Source organism: Neovison vison, chromosome 1 (assembly GCF_020171115.1).
Source record: "Neovison vison isolate M4711 chromosome 1, ASM_NN_V1, whole genome shotgun sequence".
NCBI classification, from domain to species: domain Eukaryota; kingdom Metazoa; phylum Chordata; class Mammalia; order Carnivora; family Mustelidae; genus Neogale; species Neogale vison.
In genome coordinates, this window is record NC_058091.1 from 59,118,951 (window position 1) to 59,141,699 (window position 22,749).

The 22,749-nt window shown below is 41.3% G+C and overlaps 1 protein-coding gene across 4 annotated transcripts; it reads left to right on the top strand.

Annotated features, from left to right (window-relative positions):
* The first annotated feature begins 90 nt into the window (after window positions 1-90).
* Window positions 91-22,442, top strand: ADAT2 (adenosine deaminase tRNA specific 2). Of its 4 annotated transcripts, none has more exons than XR_006384514.1 (6): window positions 91-222; window positions 10,005-10,109; window positions 13,829-13,979; window positions 15,218-15,324; window positions 19,308-20,701; window positions 20,817-20,842. XR_006384514.1 is itself a non-coding variant. In XM_044247537.1 (6 exons), exons 1-6 carry the CDS (start codon window positions 124-126, stop codon window positions 20,858-20,860), a joined length of 579 nt encoding a protein of 192 aa, XP_044103472.1. In that variant the 5' UTR covers window positions 91-123; the 3' UTR covers window positions 20,861-22,442. The 4 variants fall into 4 exon arrangements, 3 of the variants coding, with proteins under 3 accessions (XP_044103472.1, XP_044103482.1, XP_044103490.1); XM_044247537.1 differs by having other exon boundaries at window positions 20,629-20,701; window positions 20,817-22,442; XM_044247555.1 differs by lacking the exon at window positions 91-222 and adding an exon at window positions 802-818 and having other exon boundaries at window positions 20,629-20,701; window positions 20,817-22,442.
* The last annotated feature ends 307 nt before the right edge of the window (window positions 22,443-22,749 follow it).

Here is a 22,749-nt window from a genome sequence, read left to right on the forward strand (position 1 = left end):
CGCTCCCGAGTGCGTCGCCGTTCGACTTCCCTGGAAACCGTGGCCCGCCGTCGCCGCGTTCCGTTACCCGCGCTCCTCCGCGGCCCCAGCCCCTGGCGCCGAGCACCGCGGCCCGGGCGCGGCATGGAGGCGAAAGCTGCAGCCACGCCGGCTCCTGGCGGCTGCGTGGGCTCGGTGACCGCGGAGGAGACCGAAAAGTGGATGGAGGATGCGATGCAGATGGTGAGGGCTGCAGGAGGTGGACGCCGTGGGTGGGAAGTTTCATTAGCCCCCTTCGTGACCCGAGCATTTGAGCAGACGCCCGGGGTGTGCCTTCTCATCGAGAAGGAGTCTCGATGGCAGTCACGTTTTCTGGGGTGGACAGCTGGCTTTACTGCCCTGAAATGGTCTTTAGTCTCACAGTGCTGTAGGGGAAGGAAGAGAGGAAATAGAGAAGTCGTTTCTTTTGTCACTGGCATGTCTGAGCCACACATCCTCGTTCAGCTGCTGCTGGCACGGAACGTGCTGAGTCCCCTTCTTTCCCGCAGACACACTCCAAATCCGGAGAGTCACATTCTTCTGTACTTAGGACCTCTTGAACCTGTCCAGGAGGGGAAAGGACGCTGATAGATCAGGATAAAAACAAGTCCCTGCACAGCCAGATCTCACCAGTCATTCGTCTGTCTTCCTGCCCTCTGGCCTTTGCACTTCCTTCCTTCGTTCCCTCCAGGACGGCTGGCTCATTAGGGCTCTGATCTGATGGGTGTCCAGTCCGACCTTCCCCATACTTCAGTGTGCCAGTGAGCTCCTTCATGGGGAGAAGACTGTGTTTGGCATACGTATGTATAATGTCCTTCCGCTTCACATTTTTTTAAAGCTGCTGTAAAGGAAATCTATTTCAGACATGGTTCTGATTGTATTTTTCTAGTGGCCTCTGGTCTCCAGTAGTTAATTGATTGCATAATTATGTATTCATTCACTCCACAGATGTTTATGGAGTACACCATGCTTGGCATTGGGAATTCAGCACTGAGACTGATTTTGGTATATTTCTCTCTGCTCTCTGTTCAGACGGTTTCCCCGGCATTCATTCGCTGTTACAGCCAAATGTTTTTCTCTATTCCCGGATGCATGACAGTGTCTATCCATTTGTTTCTGCTACTTACACAATGTACCTTTAAACGTGTTTCTCATACTTTTTGGAAAACGACCCAGAGTAAAAAAAAAGACCATTTTATATTGCAACCCAGTGAATAACACACGTAGCTATCACCGAAACAAAAGTTTCACAGAACAGTACTTAACCTTCCTTTGTACAGATTTCCTGGTATTTTTTGGATGGGGGAGGGGTGTGCTTGTATTTCTGACAAATATTCCACATCCGTGAGCCTCTTCAGTCACAAGTTTTTTTGGAACGATGCTGTTGGCCTTGGCCAGTCGGAGGATGGAGTCATCTGACTCACCCATCCTAGTAGTGGCCTTACAGATAGCGTAGCGTAAAGTGGTACTTGAATCTGCCTGTTGTCCGGTCACTCAGCCACGTTAGTCTGAGTGGACGCGTGAGCCGTGGTGCGGACGGGGCGGACAGTGCGGTTGCTGACAGAGCGTTTCCGCGACAGGTCCAGCCAGGTCCACGAATTGGCCAGCATCGCTCTGCAGGTCCAGAGCGCGCCTGCCGCCACCGCCACCACCGCCACCACTGCCCCCACCACTGCCCCAGCGCAGAACGCTCTTTTGTCCATTTTTGAAAAAAATGCTGGTCCTGACCCACTAACTTGATTTTATGACCCATTCTTGGAGCTCACTTCATAATTTATTTCCTCCAATAAACTTATAAGATATGTAGCATTCCAAAACTTTAATTACTGTTCGCATATACATTTAAAAATTAATTTGTAACTTGTGATATGGATTTGTTTGTCCTGAACCTCTTTTGTGTTACTAAATCCTCTACATTGGAGACAAGGAGTTTGCACGTGATATCAAAATCTCACTCTCCCTTCTCCAAATCATTTCAATAATGTGTATGCCGGGCAGCTTCTTCCTAAATAGTGAAGATGATAACATATACACTAAAAGGCTAAAATTCCCTAGAGTAAGCTGCATTTGTATCCTTACATGGGTGAGAGTTCCAGAGGGCAGATGATGCCTGAATGCTGAGAAGTCAGAATTTATGGGCTCTTCTGTTTATTTTCATTTGCTTCAGGAGCTCTCTCCTTAAAGTATTTATTTGTGGAGGCTGCTTAGATGAAATTTTCAGAGATGCTACCATGGAGAACTTAATAGTGTTTTTGAAAACAGATAACTTTATCAGTCATTGGGCTTTCTTGCTCATGTAGCAGAGTTGGGATTTTTTTCCCCCATCCTTTCACATTTTGGGCCTTTATTTTCCTTTAAGTGTCTTTTGGTCATAATATATTGGAATATTTCCTTCATCTATCTCTGCACTTTTCTCTAGACTTTGCACTAAATACTTAAGTCCTTTTACTACTTTTTGCTGTGACCTTGCATAAGTCATCTCCTACCCCCTTCCCTTCCTACCTTGTAATATGAGATGGTTGTACTCCACATAGTTTCTCAGATCTCTCTGGCTTTGACATTTTTGTCTCTTATTGGATTATGTATTTTTTAAGATTTTATTTTTTTATTTGACAGAGAGAGGCAGGGTGAGCAAGAGAGGGAGAAGCAGGATAGGGAGAAGCAGGATAACCGCTGAGTAGAGAGCCCTATGTGGGGCTCAATCCCAGGACTCCCAGGATCACGACCTGAGCGGAAGGCAGATGCTTAACCACCTGAGTCACCCAGGAACCCCTCTTAACTGGATTATAAAAACCTAGGGGATGTGATTACCTAGTTTACCTATACCTACATAAGGTCAAGAAGGATCTTAACTTAGCTCTTGTATTTTGGTTTTGACATATACATGTTCTTCTAGGTCTTAAAGAAGGGGAAAAGTGCTTGTCAGAAATCTTGTGCTTTGTTTAGTCTCTCCCTCCCCACTACAGAAACTTCAAATCCTGAACTACTTCAACGATTGTTGAAGTAATTCAAGGTTTACTGTGTACTTCTGAGAAGAGTTTAAGATTCAACAAGAAGCATAGCCAGTGCCAAATGTGCTCACGCCCGAGGAATTTGACAGGGAAATATGCAGGGTACATGTAGTAGGGAGGATACTAGTATCTTCATAGCACTTGTGCAGAGTAGACATATGTAAATGGCCAATATGGATAAGTAGAATGTCTGGCTCTGATTGGACCAGCCAAGTCATATAATTTCTGGGTCTTACTGTTTAAAATAAAGGGGGTAGTGCTAGAAAATTTCTATCCTAGTTTATGATTTTAATCTATAGACATAAGCCTGAATTATAAAAGAAAGGAAAACAGTTTTTGAGAAAGCTTAAAATCTATTTTTTAAAATGTTGTCTAAAGTAAGTGAGTCTGAGCAAAAAGCCATACAACCCTAATAGTTCAACAGGTATAACATTTTTGGAAGGCAACCTGGCATGATATGATTAATAGCCTCAAAAAAAAAATGTTCTTATCATTTGACATAGTAAGATAAATATGTGGCACTTAGCTTAAGGAAATAGTTTAGAAAGATAAAGGTAATCATTGTCATTTCAGTGTTTCATGTAACAGGGAAAACTAGGAAGCATTTCAAACTTCCGATGAAGACAAGTGGTTAAATTATGGTATATTACTGTGTTGAATAACGTGCTTTTATCAAAACGGTTATGGCTATTAGGTACAAACATGACATTAACTATGACAGCTACATATGGTATTCAACATTAAGCAAGCAGAATACAAATTATTTTATACTATATATATACATTTAGAGGTTAGGCATATGTTCAAACCCTAGAATGACTACTGACAGCCAGCTAACCTTGACAGTTCTTGAGCGTTCAGCCACAGAGGCCTCTTCTGTAAAATGGGTATATAGTATCTATGTGACAGGGTTGTATAGGTTAAAAGAGATAATGTTTGTAAAGTCCCTGACACATTATGCTCAATAAATAAAAGCTGTTTTTTTTCTTTATCAAATAAACAAAGACTAGAGGAGAACACACACACAAATAATTAGTTAACACGGTAAAGATATTGGTCTTTTTTTTTTTAAGATATGGGTAATTTTAAAGAAATTTTTCACTATGCTTTTTTAGTAAAAATCTAATAAAAAAGATAGCGTAAGAAGAATAAAAACAGAAAGGAGCCCGTGGTAAGTAAATAGATGTTAGTGGAATAGAGTTGGGTTCTTACTGAGCCACCCAGGCGTCCCGGGTTCTTTATACCATCAAAGGCAGAAAACAGACGAGAAAGATGGATGGGTTTTAATTACATAAATATTAAAAACTTCTGCATGTTAAAAGGACAAGGTACAAAGTAACAATGCAAATTCACAAAGAAATGATCAGATTTGACCGAAAGTTGGTGGGAGAGTTGAAGAGTATAAGAGGAGATGGATTGAAAACTATGTAAATTATTTAATTCGTTTAATTCTATTTTGAACTTGACAGCAAAACAAATATGTATTTTATTGAACAGCATTTCACCTAAACCCATTTCCGTGGGCTTTTAGGGTTGTTCTCACCACCTTCTCTCTAACCCACCATTCCCAGCTGCTCAACCACTCCCCTTCAGCATGGTGGGCTGGGCTAGTGCTCATTAATAACCTGATTTGCCCCACTGCTCATGTTTCCTCTCTCATTTGGACATCAGCTAAAGGCTTTTCACAAAAAAACGAGTTACTCTAAGCAAATAGGAAGATAGTGGAAGAGAGGAAGGGGCGTGGAATAAAGGAGCTACATTTGCTGGAAGGAAAAAGAGAGAGTCGCAAAGAAAGTATGAAAGGCACACGTCCAGTCACCTGGGGCCCTGGGTGGAGCAGGAGGCTGCCAGGCTTTTTCCCAGGTGACCTAAGTCAGGACTTGGAAAGACAGTGGGCTCCACAGGTTCTTCCTGTCCTATGCCACTCCTTCCCCACTGAGCCTTGAATTCCCATCTACGTACTTGAGGTAGCTACACAGCCACACATAGAATTACCTCTTCAGGAGATAGTTTTACAGAAAATCTGTGTCATGTGGCCCCCTGATTTGTTTCTTGCAGTTTTTTAGCCTTCAACTTTCTAGGTCTCACTCTCCTTTTGTCCCTTGAACTAGGCCTCTTTTGAACCCCAAAAGTGACAAAGTAGCTGGTCAGTGGTGACTGGAGTAGAAATTTGAGGCCGAGTGGCCAGGAACCTTGTAGGTGTTCCGTAAATATTTGTTGAAGAAATGAATACCTGAAACAGATTGCCTGGATTTTGGCCTCGGCCTCTCACAGGAGCAAATCCCCTAACACCCCCATGTCTCCATTTACTCATCTGTAAGCTGGGGAAGCTCACTGAATCAATCTCATAGGGTTGTACGTGAAATGCATTAATAATGATAAAATGCTTAAAATAGTCCTGGGTCAAAGTAAATTTTTCTTTTCTTTTCTTTCTTTCTTTTTTTTTTTTTTTAAAGATCTTATTTATTTATTTGACAGACAGAGATCACAAGTAGGCAGAAAGGCAGGCAGAGAGAGAGAGGAGGAAACAGGATTCCCGCTGAGCAGAGAGCCTGATGTGGGGCTCCATCCCAGGACCCTGGGATCATGACCTGACCTGAAGGCAGGCAGAGGTTTTAACCCACTGAGCCACCCAGGCGCCCCATCAAAGTAAATTTTTCTATAGTTGTAAGCTCTTATAATTTATAAACTCAGAATCAGAACAATTGTTATGTAGACATAATAGTCTAGGGTAATAGGTAGAAGCTAGAAATTTAACCTGTAGATAGGTCACTCTTCAAGCCACTGGTTTTCATTTTCACCCTTCCACCAAAATTACATCTGTGTCACCCACCCTTTTTTCTTGGTCTGTGTCCATCCCCCGTCCCCGCCACTCCGGGCCGCCATCTTCCCTAACAGCAGACACTTCTGATTTTCTTTCTCCCTCCCTCCCTTTCTCCCTTTCTCCCTCCTTCTCTCCCTTTCCTTCCTTCCTTTCCTTCTTTCTTTCTTTCTTCTTTCTCTTCCTTCCTTCCTTTCTCTTCCTTTCTTTCTCTCTCTCTCTCTCCTTCTTTCTCTTGAAATAGTTTATTTATTTATTTTAGAGAGATCACACAAGCAGGGGTGGGGCAGTGGGAGAGGGAGAAGCGGACTCTCTCCTGAGCAGAGCCACCCAGTCGCTCTGACACCCTTGATTTTCCTGCTACCTTCCTAGGCATTTCTTCTTAACCTCCATTGCAAGGTATTTCTCGTTTACTCTACTTGTACTATTATTTTTTAAATGTTTCCTTTTGAAATAATTATAGATTCACGGAAGTTGGGGGAAAAAAAAAAAGTATATAGGGAAAGCTCCTGTACCCTTCACCCAGCTTTCCTCTGTGGTAACATCTTAGGTACCTGCCGTGCAGTGATCAAACCAGGAGAAGGACATTGCTGCAATCCATAGAGATTATTCAGATAGAACCGGCTTTGTATGAACACGTGTGTGCAGTTCTGTGCAATTTTGTCATGGTTGGTTTTGTTGACCCTCCACCGGAACTGCTCGGTTACAAGGCTTCTTCGTGCTATCCTTCATAGCCGCTATTCTCTCAAACCTTTAAACCCCGGCAGGCACTAATCCATTCTTAGTAGCTGTAATTTTGCATTCAGGAATGTTATATATGTGAATATAGAATCTTCGGGGGGGGGGTGGTTCTTTTCATTCAGCATGATTTCCTTGAAGCCCATCCAAATGTTGAGTGAATCAGTAGTCTGTTTCTTTTGTTGCTGTGTAGTATTTTATGGGATGGACGTACCATAGTTCAACTATTCATCCTCTGAAGGACATTTGGATCATTTCCAGTTTTTGCCTGTTATGAATAATATACCTACAAACATTTGTGTCTGTATATGAATTTATGTACTGTATGACCACAAGCTTTTGGTTCCTTGGGATAACGTCTGAGAGTGCAGTTGCTGGGTCATGTGTTCACGGCATGTGTTGCTTTTTAAGAAGCTACCAAACTGGTTTCCAGAATGACTGTAACATTTTACAGTCCTACCAGCAGTGTATAAGTAAGTGACCCCATTTTTCTTCAGCCTTACCAGCATTTGGTGTTTTTACTTTTTATTTTAGCCACTGATGGTGTGTATTAGTAACTCATTGTGGTTATAATTTGCATTTCCCTAATAGCTAATGCTATGAATATCCTTACATGTACTTATTCACCTCTTTGGTGAAGTGTCTTTTAATGTCCTTTGTCCATCTTCTAGTTGGATTGTTTTTGGATTTTTTTGTTGTTGAACTTTTAGAGTTCTTTGTATAGTCTTGATAGTAGACCTTTGTGGGTTATACAGTTTGCAAATATTTTCTTTCCGTTTTAGCTTGTCCTTTCTTTTTTGTAACAGTGTATTAGTTTCCTATGGCTTCTGTAACAAATCACTACAAACTAGGGGGCTTAAAATGACACAAGTTTATTCTCTTACAGCTCTGGATGCCAAGTTTTTGAAATTCATTTCATTGGGCCAAACCCAGTGTTCCAGCAAAGCTCTGTGCCCTCTGAAGGTTCTAGAGGTGGTTATGTTTCCTCAACTTTTCCAGCTTCTGGAGCAACATTCTTTACTTGACTCATGGCTTCTTTACTTGATTCATGGCTCCTTCCTCTATTTTCAAAGCCAACGGTGTAATGTCTTCAAATCTCTTTCTCTGCCTCTCTTATTAGGAGACTTGTGATTGCATTTAGAGCCACCCAAATAAGCCAGGATAATTTTCCTGTCTCAAGATATTCAATAAATATTTGTGGGATGAGTAAATGATTTCTCCTTTGTGTGTGCGTGGGGTTCTGTGTACTCCCAATCTAATTTTAAATAACATTTTCCGTGTGCTGATTGCCTTAACTATGTGGGTACTCAGCATCACCATCCTCCCTAGCTGTCAGTCCTCCTCCTGGCTTTTCTTTCTCTAGTAGCCAATGGTGCATTTGTGTATTTATTTATCTGTGTATTTATTTATTATTTGTATATATTCACCAAACCTTGGAACTCTTCAGACTTTCGAATTTTGCATAACCTGGCATGCTTTAGCCATTGTTACGGAACTGAACAGAGCTAGCCTGTGGGTGGTTCATGACCCGGTTCAGAAGAATGCAGTCTTACTGCTTCCGCGACTCTCTCCCTACATCTCTGTAGGCCCTAGCTCTGCCCTGCCAGTCTGGAGGAGGAAGGAGAGATACAGTTTGCTATCCCTGTGCTGTGTGCCTCTCCTTTCACCTTTATTGGCCCAAGGATAAGTTAAGTGTCAGTTAAGAGCCTGGTTGAAGTGGCTAAGTAACCCATGTTAGCATGGTGATAGAAAATTATTGCTACTCTAAATAAAGTATAGCTGGGAATTGGGGCTAGTGCAAGAGGTAGAACGTGCAGTCTTAAGCAATGTCTTCAACCTTACACTGTACATGCCTTAGGCTGTATGTGAATACCAACACTTAATTGGTAATCTGATCTTCCAAAGTGTCTTCAGGTCTGTCAAAATAAGAAATGCTGTGCCTTTCTAAAAACAGCTATACTTGGATTTTCTTGACTACAGTGAGTTGGAAATGATTACACACTAGTTCCAGGGTTGTATTCTTCCTTGTTCGCTCTCAGCAACAGGATCAAGGAGTATGCAGATATAACCTGCTTGCTTTTGCCCTCTGCCCAAAGAAGTACTCTTTAACTATTTTGGGCCTCGACTGCTGTGGTTCAGTCAGCAACAAAGCCAGAAGAAAAATGGACAGCCTCTGATGGAGGAGACTTTGCATATTTAACCAGTGGTTTGCCCTTTCCAAGATGCAGGTGGTGGACATATCCTTAAGCATACTTTTCTAATGGATATTTTTCAGTCGAGATGTTCTTTACAGGCAATGAAATACACGGGTCTTAGATAAGTTGTCCATTCAGTTTTGACTGATGCAAACATCTGTGTAACCCACCCCCTTTACAAGATAGAGTTTTGACCACCCTGGAAAAGTGGTCTATAGATGCCTTTCCAGGAAGAAATTGCTATCATCGTGTTTAGTTTTGTCTGTTCTAGTACTAAACCTGAAGGGAGCCATACAGCGTGTATGCTTTTGTGTTTGACTTCTTGCGCTCAGCGTGTCTGACATTCACCCGTGTTGTTGTGCGTATCTCTAGCTTGTTCCTTTCCATCGCTCAGTAGCAATCCATCGTGCCGCTGTGCCGCAGTTTGTTTCCCCGTTCTCTTGTTGGCGCACACCTGTGCCATTCGTAGATTTGGACTATTATGAATCAAGCTATTATGAACGTTCTTTTACAAGATTTTTTTTTTTTGTGGACATGTATTCCCTTCTCTTAAATATATACTTAGGATTAGAATTTGTTCATAGGCTACATGTATATTTACTTTTTAGAAAAATTTCCCAAGCGTTTTCCAAAGTGGTTGTGCCATTTTAGCATAGAGCGCTCCAAAGCTTTTCTTGTGTCAAAGCAGAAAGAGCACAGAGAGTCCAGGCTGGTTACCTTCATGCTGTTTGAACTTGAGAGGGTATCTTCTATAATACTTAGTGAAACAAAAAAATGAAGCAAGTGGAATTTCAACAAGGAGAGGACTTCAGTAAAATATTTATACATTCTTTTATATATAAAAGTTTTATACATTTGTCTTATATATTCTTTTATATTTATATATAAAATTATTTATATATTCTTTTCCTTTGCAAATATGTATGTGATCTCCAAAAAGCTTTACAGGCCCTGCCACCATGGGAAGAGGCAATAGCAGCAGCCTTTTGCTCACTTCTGCTTCCAGTGAGAAGAAAAAGAACCAGGAACTTGGAACCAGTGAGGGGGTTTTGTTCCCGAGTCTCTCTTAATACAGATAGAACAGAACAGAGGCACTAAATACTGAACTGTACGTGAGGGAAGGGAAAGCTCAGCTGTATTTCTTTGTTCTGGTGTTTATACATGTGTGCTTGGCTGCAGGTATTGAACATTACGTCTTAAATTTTCTACTTTGTCTTTTAGGCCAAGGAAGCCCTAGAAAATATTGAAGTTCCTGTTGGCTGCCTTATGGTCTACAACAATGAAGTTGTGGGGAAGGGACGAAACGAAGTTAATCAAACCAAAAATGTATGTTGATTGAATAGTTGAATTGCAGACACACAACAGTAAGGGTAGGAATGCACTGCACTGCATCACAGTTGGCCAGAAGGTGGGTCTGTGTCAAGACCTGTAGCTATGAATGGAAGGGTAGTTTCCCTTAACTTTTCTTTTTCTGAATGCCTTCCTCTCTGATTATAAAAATGATCCATGTTCATTGTTTAAAATTTGGAAAATATAAAACGTCTAAGGAAACAAGACAATCTTTAGGGCTAATTTTCTATTTCATGGAGTTTTATTTTAGCATTGAGTGAAACTCAAGAAGGAATTTTATCACTTTGGAGTGTTAGTACTGAAGAAATGAATCTAATCTCCATCTTAAGCAAATCTAATATAGAAAAATTCCACTTTACAAAACTCATCAGTTTAACTCATATCACATTATGTAGTACCTTTAAATAATGTTTTCCTCCCAGTAAATTTAAAAAAATCACCTTTAGTTTATACCTTTAGAGGTATTAAAGTATTGTGTAGAGGAAACTGTTCGTTTACTAGATAATTCAATGGAATAAAGTCTCTACCACCTGCTGTCTCTGTACCTACATGTGGTATACACTTTATTTTTTTTATTTTTTTTCCAATTTATTTATTTTCAGAAAAACAGTATTCATTATTTTTTCACCACACCCAGTGCTCCATGCAAGCCGTGCCCTCTATGATACCCACCACCTGGTACCCCAACCTCCCACCCCTCCGCCACTTCAAACCCCTCAGATTGTTTTTCAGAGTCCATAGTCTCTCATGGTTCACCACCCCTTCCAATTTACCCAAAAGCACATACCCTCCCCAATGTCCATAACCCTACCCCCCTTCTCCCAACCCCCCTCCCCCCAGCAACCCACAGTTTGTTTCGTGAGATTAAGAGTCACTTATGGTTTGTCTCCCTCCCTATCCCATCTTGTTTCATGGATTCTTCTCCTACCCACTTAAGCCCCCATGTTGCATCACTACTTCCTCATATCAGGGAGATCATATGATAGTTGTCTTTCTCCGCTTGACTTATTTCGCTAAGCATGATACGCTCTAGTTCCATCCATGTTGTTGCAAATGGCAAGATTTCGTTTCTTTTGATGGCTGCATAACACTTTATTATTTTTTTAAAATTTTATTAATTTTTTAGAGAGAGAGGGCACACATGCATGAGTGTGGTGGGGAGAGGGAGAGAGAGAATCTTAAGCAGGCTCCACACCCAGTACTTGATCTTATGACCCTGAGATCATGACCTGAGCTGAAAACAAGAGTTGGACGCTTAACCCAGGCACACTGATATTACACATTAATGTTATTAATGTGCCTTTATGTTATTGTGGTTAGGTTGAGAAGTTTGTGAATTAAGGCAACGCTTCTTGGTACCACAACAGTGTGTCACAGTAAGTATAAATGAATTCTAGTTTTAGGATTATCAGAAATACTAGGTGGACTCACAGCTTATAACCATAACACTGCTTACACAGACTTTGATCTTATCGTTCAGTCGTGGGAACCAGAGAACAGGCTGGGCTGGTACCGGTGCTATGGGGTATTTAATGTTTATCCATCACATCTATCAAAAATAAAACACATGCAAAGTAGGACCTGGATTCACAGAGCAATTATTATTTGGATATCAAAACATTTGTAAGGTAAGTAATAAACATGATGCAGCAATTAGTAAATACACAGATACTTGTCGGGGAGTAGAATTCTGTATTTTAAGTAATTGCCCTCTCTCCCTATTTTGTGTATTTTGTGCTTTGGGATGATATCTTTAATATCAGAACTTTGAATGCCCTGATGTCCATCTAATCCCCCCATGACCTGGGTTTCTTCTGTATCTTGAAATTAACCTGCATTTATTTTGGTTTCTGTACCTGATAGAAGATTGCCCTATAAAATACTATACAAAGACCTTTGACCCCAAATGAGGAAACCTGAGTCCTGCTTTTGGCTCTGATACTACCATCACCTCTCCCACTGTGTGTTTTTGACATGTCCTAAATTAGCTTCTGGTTCTTCAGCACCAAAAGAGGGGTGGAGGGGCGCCAGGGTGGCTTAGTTGGTTAAGTGGCCAACTCTTGATTTCGGCTCAGGTCATGATCTCAGGGTCCTGGGGATCAAGCCCCAAGGTGGGCTCCATGCTCAGCAGGGAGTGCACTTCCTCTCCATTTGCCCCTCCCCCTCCTCTCTCTCTGTCTTTCTCTCTGATAAATAAATAAATCTTAAAAAAAAAAAAAAAAAGCCCAAGGGTGCCTGGTTGGCTCAGTGGGTTAAAGCCTCTGCCTTAGGCTCAGGTCATGATCTCAGGGTCCTGGGATCGAGCCCCACATTGGGCTCTCTGCTCAGCAGAGAGAGCCTGCTTCCCCTCTCTCTCTGCCTGCCTCTCTGCCTACTTGTGATCTCTGTCTGTCAAATAAATAAATAAAATCTTTAAAAAAAACCCCAAAAAACATACAAACAAAAAACCCAACACTTTCTTTACTTGTTTCCAGGACATTACATCACTCTGGATTTTCTAAAAAAGTGAGGTTGGTTGCAGGGATTCAGTTAAACAGTTACTTACTGAGAATTCTGGGCAGATTTGACTCAGTAATTCTGAGGCTGATTGTTAAAAAGCCCCTGAATTGGGGAAACTTTTTTTTTAAGCACCCCAGTTACTTCTGCTATGCAGGTGGCTTTGGGAATCTGTTCTCTAAAGTCCCTTCCAGCTCTGAGATCGTAACTCAGGACCAGCCTTGCTTCCACCTGCCTGTAGTTTCTATGGCACCTTGGGCCACTGTGCCAGCATCTCTCACACCCTACTCCACGCCACAGGTTCATGAGCACTTCCTGTTTGCCCCAACCAGATCTGTACTTGCTGAGGACAGACTTTGTAGCCTCATGCAGTATTTAGCACTATGGCTTGTACATCGTTAACAGTCAGTGTAAGCTTATTGATAAATGTGATTATTCTGAATATCATTAATAATTCTTGCATGTCAGAGCACGTGGACTGCAAGGAGCATATGCTTCTTGTAATTCAGTGTTTTATAAGGTATAGATGCCAGTGAACCCTGTTTTACATACGGGGGAACCAAAGCTTCGAGAAGTTGTGTAACCTGCCCAAGGCCACGTAATAAGCGTTGTCACAGTCAGGATTCAGACTCAACTATGGTTATTTCCACACACTGTATGATTTCTCCTATAATCTCTGCCACTCAGGAGGTATCCGAGACTGATACCAAATCTGCTTTTCTCTAGAGTCTGCCAGAGTGAAAAATCTCATTCCAAAGAAAATATAAGTGATGACATCCTACTACCTACCTACAGATTTGCCTAGAGTCAAGTGAGGGACGGCCTTGGAAATGTCTGGAATGGCCCACATGCTTGTGAAGACTTCAGGCTTCCTCTCGAATATTCACAAGCTCTAGATTACTTTTTTCCTCCCTGAGACTAATATTCTCTATTGCATTTTAATTGAAAGAGCATTTAGTTAAGAGGTACTTAACTAAAAATGCAGCATAATTCTTGTGCTATCTCCTATTTGGTGTCTTTTGTTGGTGAGGTTATGGGACTTGAACTGGGAAACACATTGCCAAGCACTAAGAGCATCCCCAAATGTTTATTCATTAAAGCATTGGCAGAAGCATTAGACCTATTTTTTTTTGGTATTGGTTTTCATATGTTTGCACAATACAGTTACATGTTGATGTAATAAGCCCCTCTCTCACCAGGCTACCCGACATGCAGAAATGGTGGCCATTGACCAGGCCCTAGACTGGTGTCATCGAAGTGGCAAGAGTCCTTCTGAAGTATTTGAACACACCGTGCTGTATGTCACCGTGGAGCCCTGTATTATGTGCGCGGCTGCTCTCCGCCTGATGAGTATCCTTTGACTTTGTGAGTTAATGTCGTGTGCCCTTCCTGTAACCTTGAAAATGGCCAGACACATAACCTGCTTTTCTCATATGCAAAAACAGATTTATGAAGCAAGTTGAAATAGATTGTACCCCTTGGCCAAAAATTTTTAGGAAGGATTTTTAAATCACAAGATTTCTTCATTTTATATCAATAGATGTAGAACTATTGACCAGATGAACTAGAGGAAGAAAAACTCAGAGCTAACAAACTTACGTAAGGATAAGTCACAAATTAAAGTAGATTATAAAACTGCAGAGAAAATGTCTGAAGAATATGTACCTTTGAATAATAGATTATAGGCGATTTAACATTTTTCTTTCTCTGTTTATATGTTTTTGTTTGTATGTGTTTTGTTTATATATTTTTGCCAAGAATACCTGTTAAATTGTGTGAAAAATTTTAAGTCAAAAGTAAACACAAGGTAAATAAAGTCACTGATGATATTATAATTGTAAATAAATGGAAATTGAGAAAGTTACAGCTCTTTGAAATGTGTCTTTCATAGAGTAAGTGACACAAATACCGAGTGTTAGCAAGTTTATCTCTAAGATCTTTAAAAAATTACTTGCTTGTTCAAAACCTCAATTTCATACTTGCACATTTTTATGTACTTATTTTTCTATGTATATGTGAAAAATTTTTATCACTTTAAAAATAACAGAGGGTTTTGAGTATTACATGTATAGTCTCTACTTTGTGAAGAAGGAGGTTCTGGTAAACTTAGAACTTTCTCCCCATCCTGCCTCACAGAGTGGCTCAACTTTGGTCTGTTTTATATTGGGGAATGGGTTATATTTTATTTGGCAAAAGGTTAGGGGACCTTTTTTTACCTATTTTTAAAAGGTAAAAATCCCCAGATTAAATTCCTGCTTCCTTTCTGGCTCCAATTCTCTAATGACTCAAGGAAAGTGAATTAGGAAAGACAAGAGAGAACACCAAACAATGAACACCAAACAATGAACATTCAGCAACTATGTATTTGGTTTTCATTATTTGCAATTGTGAGATGTTAATCTCTAAATCCTTAAAACTTCTTCTGTGTAATGGTATTGTATGGTTTTTAAAATTAAGCCTAAACTTAACTGTTTTTAAAAGTAGCCTGAGCTTGTCTGTCCAGGGTGGCCTGGTTTTGTTACTCTATGCACTTGTTACTCTATGCACTTGAGCTGCATACTCTTTTCAGGACCTTAATTCTTTTTCATAAATCCCGCTGGTCGTGTATGGCTGTCAGAATGAACGGTTTGGTGGTTGTGGCTCTGTCCTAAATATTGCCTCTGCTGATTTACCAAATACCGGGAGACCATTTCAGGTAATGTTTCCCATTTATGCTTTTTCTTGCTGATGACTTTGAGCTTTTCACGGGCTTGGGAATAGTTCATGTGTGGTCAGTACACCAGAAAGCCATGCTGGGACTAGACAGACTCTAGGACTTCTCGTCAAGTTCATTTGTGCCTCGGTGGAAGACAGGTAATCATTTCCAGGTGAGTGCTTGCCTCTCTTAAATAGCAGAATCTCTCCAGAAGGAGAGTCCATGGCCTTCTCAGGTATCTCCTGACAGTGTTCACCAGCGCCTTCAGGTATGTTTTGGAGACGCTGTCACTGTTGACATTTTCCCTCGGTGAGTGTCCCCAGCTCCCTGCTGCCTCGCGCTTGTGTGAAGCTGGGCCTCTGTCAGTGACAGCAGATACTATTTACGATGCACACACAATATTTTTGCTCCAAGTCCTTTTGCTTTATCACTGTGTACTATTTGTTTTACATTTTTAAAAAAGATTTTACTTATGAGAGAGACAGTGAGAGAGAGAGTGTGGGGCGGGGAGGAGCAGAGGGAGAGGGTCAAGCAGACTCTGCAGTGAGCTTAGAGCTCGACATGGGGCTCAATCTCAAGACCCTAAGATCATGAACTGAGCCAAAACCGAGGGCCACATACTTAACCAACTGGGCCACCGAGGCATCCCCGTTGCTATGTACTATTTTTGTGTCTAGCAATGAATATTTGTATTTTCATTATGTTCCCCCCTGTCTTTTTAATATTGACATTTTCCCCAGACCCAAGTATCCACATTACTTTAATCTTCTCTTTCTCTCTGTATCTCTCTCTCTCTCTTTTTTTTTTTTTTAAAGATTTTGTTTATTTATTTGACAGAGAGAGACAATCAGAGAGGGAACACAAGCAAGGGGAGTGTGAGAGGGAGAATCAGGCTCTCCGCTGAGCAGGGAGCCCAGTGTGGGGCTCTATCCCAGGACCCTGGGATCATGCATGAGCCAAAGGCAGATGCTTAACCCACTGAGCCACCCAGGCACCCCTGCTTTCATCTTCTCTTAAAAATTTTATTTTCCCTTTAATCTTGCCAACTGTCCCAAAGTTTTTATGTTTAATGCTATGTGCATTAAGAATTGGTAGTTCAGAGTTTGGCTTACAGACACATAGCATTTTTTGCAAACTGGTTTGATTGTTTTTTCCAAGGTTAATCCAGAAATATAATGTTTTAAAAAGAAAAGGATTTAATAAATGCTGGACATGGTGGGTGGTTAACTTCAAAGCCCTCAGATATTCTTAGGAGAATACTGAGCACCTATGAAGGGCTAAATTTGGCTGAATCCCACTGAGAATAAGTTTTGGAAAACATTCTATTTTGAGTCTTCCCAGCTGAACATTAGCTTTCCTAACAACTTCTGTACATTTTAGAATAGATGACATTTAATATCACATCAGAAAAGAAATTGTAATAAAATGATGGCGAGTAAACAATATAATCAGCTTGACCATTTAAAAAAACCTGTGGAGTGATTTTATTTTTCCAATCACTTATATCAGTAGCTTGAATTTTGATTACCTAACTCTTTGCAAGTGAATTGCTGCTGACTTTGTACTTCATTTATGAGAAAGAGGTAAAGAATTTCTAAAAGTTTCTGGGCAGAACAAGGATGTGCCTTTGGATATCAGACATGGGTAAAAAATTTCTCTCCAACACCTCAGTGACATTGGTGCATAAATAGTCCTCTCCTGTGCATCTCTGCACAGCACTGATCTGGCTGAACTGAAGAATAAGTCTGTTTGTAGTGTGTGTACCTGGAAAAATTGGCTTTAGGGAAATGAATGACCATGATTTGAAGCCATATCTCCAGGTTTGATGCCAAATTATGGTGTTTTTTTTTTTTTTTAAGTGTCTGAGATTTTTTTTTTAAAATTAAGATTTTATTTATTTATTTGACACACACACACACACAGATCACAAGTAGGAAGAGAGGCAGGCAGAGAGAGGGAAGCGGGCTCCCTGCTGAGCAGAGAGCCCAATGTGGGGCTCTATCCCAGGACCCTAAGACCATGACCTGAGCCAAAGGCAGAGGCTTAACCCACTGAGCCACCCAGGTGCCCCAGTGTCTGAGATTCTAAAGAAAACATACCTTAGGTCTCTGGATCCTGTGTTTTCTCCCTTTATTGGACTGGTTTGGGTAGGTGGGTTTGTGGGAGGTGGGATGTTGTTTCTGTACTGCAGAGTCGTAGACTCATTTAATGCTTCTAAGCAGCATTAAGCTCATAGAGGAGACCTATAGAATTATTCTTTTCCGAGAAGATGGTGGTTACCTTATAATACAGACCTGGTCCATTTTTTAAACGCTTATTTTAATAAGAATGTGTGCTTTTTATTAAAGCCACAAATTTGTACTTATAATGAATAATTGAAAATACTGTCTTGGTATCACAGAGTGATGCAGTTTCCTTCTCCATCTAAAACTCAGGTGGTTTCATCCCAGACTGCATATTATAGAGCTTTTAGGTGTGGCTGTGGGAGGTCCCCACCCCAGACCCATTGGATAAGAAGGTGAGAGGGTAGAAGAGAATATAGTAATTTTTTTTTTCTTTTTTAGTTTTATTTATTTTTCACAAACTCTGTGTCCAGGGCTAACTTTCACTAGATCGCAGGGAGGGAGCTGCTCTGCTACGTGGGAAACCCTTCACCCAGAGGCAGGTTTTCCATGAACATTCATTGATGATGGGTGAGGGGACAGGCCCCTATATGTGTTCTCCCTGTTTCTCAGGAGAGGGGCTCACCACACCGGACCCTTTCCGAATGGATCTGTGGGGGTGGGCGGGTGGGGTCACCCAGGCAGCCTTGGGCTGGGACAGCAGGGGGACCAGCTATCGGGGACCAACCAAGGCTCCATATCACTATCTTATTTTCCACCTGGGGGGGATTCTGACAGAGAGGCATTCAGCCATAATCCCACAGAGTTCCCAGGTGATTCCACTAAGCAGCCAAGATGGAGGAACACTGGTCTAACTTCATAGGAGAGGAGCGTGCTTTGTGCTAGTTGGTGTTCATGAGAGCATGAGGAGAGGTGGCGCTCTGAGCAGCATGAACGCTTAATGTGGTGTGAAGAGAAGGGGACTGACCTTCTCTTGGTTAGCATGATCTGAGAAGGTTGTGAGAACTAGAAGCCAAGGGAGGAGAGAGCTCTAAAAGGAAGCAAGATTGGTCAGTAGTCTCCCCAGCTGCAGAGAATTGAGGAGGTTGGAAAGGGAACCAGCGTTTTGGTCAGTAGGGGCCGGTGGGATATCTGGAAGCAAAGCCAGTGAGGAGGAGGTTGAGGAGGAAGTGAGAATCACATGAGCAACAGTGAGGAGTCTGGAATGTTCTCAGGGACCAGCAGGGTAGCAGCTTGCCTGAGGGGCAGGGTGGAAGGAAGGTTATTGGGATCCCCCGCCCAAGCTTTACTGAGCTATAATTGACATATAACGCTGTGTACGTTTAAAGTATACAGTGTGAGGATTTGATAGATGTATAGATTATGAAATATTTACCGCAATAAAGCTAGTTAACACACATCCACCGCACATAATTACCCTTTTGTTGTTGTTATGGTGAGAACATTTAAACTCTACTCTCTTAACGTAACAGTTTTCAAGAACACAATATAGTATTGTTAACTAGAGTCGCCCTGCTATACCTTAGTTCCTCAAAATTTACCTTAGAACTGAAAGTTTGTATCCTGGGATCAGCTGTCTCTTCATTCCCTCCAACCCCCCACCCCTCCACTCCTGGCAGCTACCATTCTACTCTCTGCTTCTATAAAGAAAGTGTTTTATAGCTACATATATCATTATATATATGCAATAGAGTATTCAGCCGTAAAAAAGAAGGAAATTCTACGATTGGAGACAATGTGGATGGACCTTGAGGGTACTATGCCGAGTGAAGTAAGTCGGAGAAAGACAAATACGGTATCATCTCACTTACATATGCAGTCTAAAAACATCGAACTCTGAAAGGTTATTTCTTTTAACAGGGAAGGTTTATGTGGGCCATAGAGGCTCAGGTAAGAGCTGACTGAAGGCACAAGAAAACGGGAGGTTCGTTCTGACCAACAGACCACACCGGCCAGGCCCTTGTGTCGGCGCTCATCACCAGCCTCCCCTCCTGTGGCTGCTTCCAGATGTGCCTCCCCGGAATCTCTGTCCATTTTATCATTTCATGCACCTTAGAAGGATGCCATGTATCAAGTCCAAATTCCTGTGACACAGCTTCAAAGCCCTGCATATTTTGACCTCATTTTATCTAATTCTTTATCTACAGGTCCCCACCCCCCATTAGTTGGTTTCCTCACACAGCCCAAGCATATTCTTACTCTTTCCCTGAAATGCTCGGCTCAGTGTCTTAAAATATTCGTTTTTCTCTTAATTTTAAATTTTTATTTATTCTAGAGAGCACATGTGCATTTGCATGAGAGTTGGATGATATGGCAGAAGGAGAGAGAGAGAGAGAGAGAGATTGAGAACCTTAAGCATGCTCAGTGCCGTGGGGGGAGCCCGTCTCGAGGCTCGATCTCATGATCCTGAGATCATGACCTGTGCCTAATTGAGAGTCGGACGCTTAACTGACTGAGACACTAGACACCTCAAATGTTTGCTATCTTTAAGACAAGTTCAGATTTCATCTTCTTACAATATTTCATGTAATTTCACTCCTTACCATGATCACAGTTTCTTATTCTTTCACGTATCGATCTCCTGTCTAGTTAGATACCAAAGACGGATCAAACTGAACACTTTACAAAAGATTATTTATCTGAGAGAGAGGGAGCACAGGGAGGGAGGGGCAGAGGAAGAGAGAATCTTAAGCCAGCTCTGCACTAAACACAGCACCTCCTGGGGCCCAACCTCACCACCCCAAGATGGGCCACTGGTAAACAGGAGTAGAGAAAAATAGCTCATGCTTAACAAACACTGAAGATGTGCGAGGTATGTAACAGGTGTTATTTTTGTAATCTTATTTAATCTTCATGAAATCCCTCTGAGGTAAGTGCTATAATTACCTACCTTTTACACATGAGAAAGCTGAGGCACAGAGAGTTTAACTGTCATATGGAAGATCACATAGCTAATAATTTAGTACATGGTTGAGAAAGAATAGTTGATTGGAGTGATGTGTGAGTCCATACATCTGTTCTTTTGGTAATGTTCTTACTTACCCACATTGCTGCTATCCCCAAAGTATATTAATGTTATCTGAAATAAGTTTATGTAATTATGTATACTTTGCTGTGTTTATGGGATATAGGCCACATTTTCATATGCCAAAAATCATTCTCAGTTCTTTCATTTCATCAGTGCATTCCCGGATATCGGGCTGAGGAAGCGGTGGAAATGTTAAAGACCTTCTACAAACAGGAAAATCCAAATGGTCAGTTTTCCCCTGTTGTACATAACGTAACCTCACTGAAGAAAAATCAGTGTGAAAAGACTCGACCAGGGTCCACCTCTTCATTTTCTCTTTTCCTTTTCTATTCTTTTCACAGCACCCAAGTCAAAAGTCCGGAAAAAGGAATGTCAGAAACCTTGACTTGCTCTACTGGAAGGCTGATGCCCCTCGATGACATTCTTGGACTGAAAGCTGTTGACATCGTTGACTCATGTTTACATATGTCCTTAACTCCTGGGAAAATCATCTCTCCCCATTTGCTCTGTTGATGGAACCAATCAGCACTTTTAAAAAGTCTCCCAGTTGTGAACAATGATTAGCTTTTCTGTAAGCTTAAAGAACATTTTAAGAAGGGGGGAAAAAAAACAAAGATTGAGGTTTTAGAAATTAGTAAGCAGTGCATAACCTTCTTGCCAAAATTCACACTGCCCAGGCCAGGAATGTCCTGAGTTTCAGCGTATGTGCCTCCAGACCCAGTTGGCTGGCATTGGCCTCCAGACCCAGTTGGCTGGCATGTATCTGGACTGGAGTGCACCACGCGGGGGACACCTGCTTTATGCCTGGCTTTTCAGAATCGGATGCTTCATTGTTTGTCGTCACTCTGTTCTCCCAGGGGTTGAGGGCCGTGACTTCCTTGGAATCTGTAGAAGAGTTATGTACATCTAGACTATGAATGTTTGCTCCTCAGAACAGGTTTTTTGTTGTTTTTTTGCTTTTATAAAGCAGAGAAAATGCATATTTTTAAGACAAGTACTTGAGCGTCATTTTTTTTTGAGCATAATTTTTAACTCATAGCATATTGCTATCAGAAAACCATCCTTATGCCTTCTTTAAAAATGAAGATGAATATTTTCTTAAAAATAAAAGGTAAAAGCAGAAATAAGACAGGTCCTTCTTTATTATCAAGCAGCTGTCCTATGCTAGGCTCTATTCATTAATTGAATCCTCAAACAAAACACAGAGCTGCTGTTGTAGCAGGGGGAGACAGTAGACGCCACCTAGATTATATATTTTAGAAGGTGTTAAGAATTAGGACAAGGGAAAAGCAGGGTAAAGGGGATAGACATGGCATTTGGGGTTGGGACTGCTGGTTGTGCAAGTAAATAGAACGGTTCGTTTAATCTGAAATCAAATTATTTCTTTTTATAAAAGTCCATATTTAGAATTAAAAGCTAAAATGCAAAAATGTGCATTTCCACAACCCTGGAAAGGGTCTCTGCAGCAGGAAGTCCCCGATACTCAGCCTTCTGACTGCAGCAAGCAAGGGGCCCATGCGGGTGAGCGAGCAAGCTTGCCGAGCCGCCCTGGGTTTCGCTGCGTCTGCCCAGAAGGGGGCCTCGCTGTTCCACCAGAAGCTCAGCTCCGGGCCCCTGTTGCATTTCTTCGGTGGATTCATTTCCTTGATGCAAAGCATCTGTATTTGTTGGTTCTGCCATTTGAGCGATGTCTGACTTGTTTGTTTTGAATTACATTACAGGCTGGAATGTAATTGTGGTAAAAGTATTTTTATATTGCTGAGAGTAGCAGCTAATCACAGTTACATGCTTCAGAGGATTTATAATTGCTTGGTTTTGTACGTGTGTGTGTTTAACTGCATTTGAGAAATTTTATGGGGAAGAATATGCACAATTTTAAATCTATAGTAATGTTACATGTAACTTCTCAATTTCACCTACTTTAAAAAATTATCTCTTCATTAAATTTTAGTGCTTTGACTAATTTATTCCTTTCTGCAGTTGGTCATAATTCATTTCTGGCTCCTTATGCTTTTCTGCAAGCTGACATTAGTGTCCTTACTGTCTTCAAATCATCGCTTTTTCAGGGATTATTCATAGACAGAAAACCTGGGACCTTTCCTCCAGTGCCAGTAAGGACCAGTAACTTTGTCCAGTGCATCTATGGCAAGTAGGTTCTTGGTTAAACATTTGTTAAGTAACATTATTGATTGAAGTTTGGAGAAAATAACAAGGGGGATATCTAGGATAAACAGCCAAAGCCCAAGATAGTATATGGGCATTTTAGCTTAAAAA

Bases quoted from the DNA above. Each gene is read 5' to 3' on its own strand.
- ADAT2 (XM_044247537.1), top strand. From the start codon at position 124: ATGGAGGCGAAAGCTGCAGCCACGCCGGCTCCTGGCGGCTGCGTGGGC. The intron at 223-10,004 runs GTGAGGGCTGCA...TTTGTCTTTTAG, and splicing joins TGGAGGATGCGATGCAGATG to GCCAAGGAAGCCCTAGAAAA. The intron at 15,325-20,628 runs GTAATGTTTCCC...TCATTTCATCAG, and splicing joins ATACCGGGAGACCATTTCAG to TGCATTCCCGGATATCGGGC.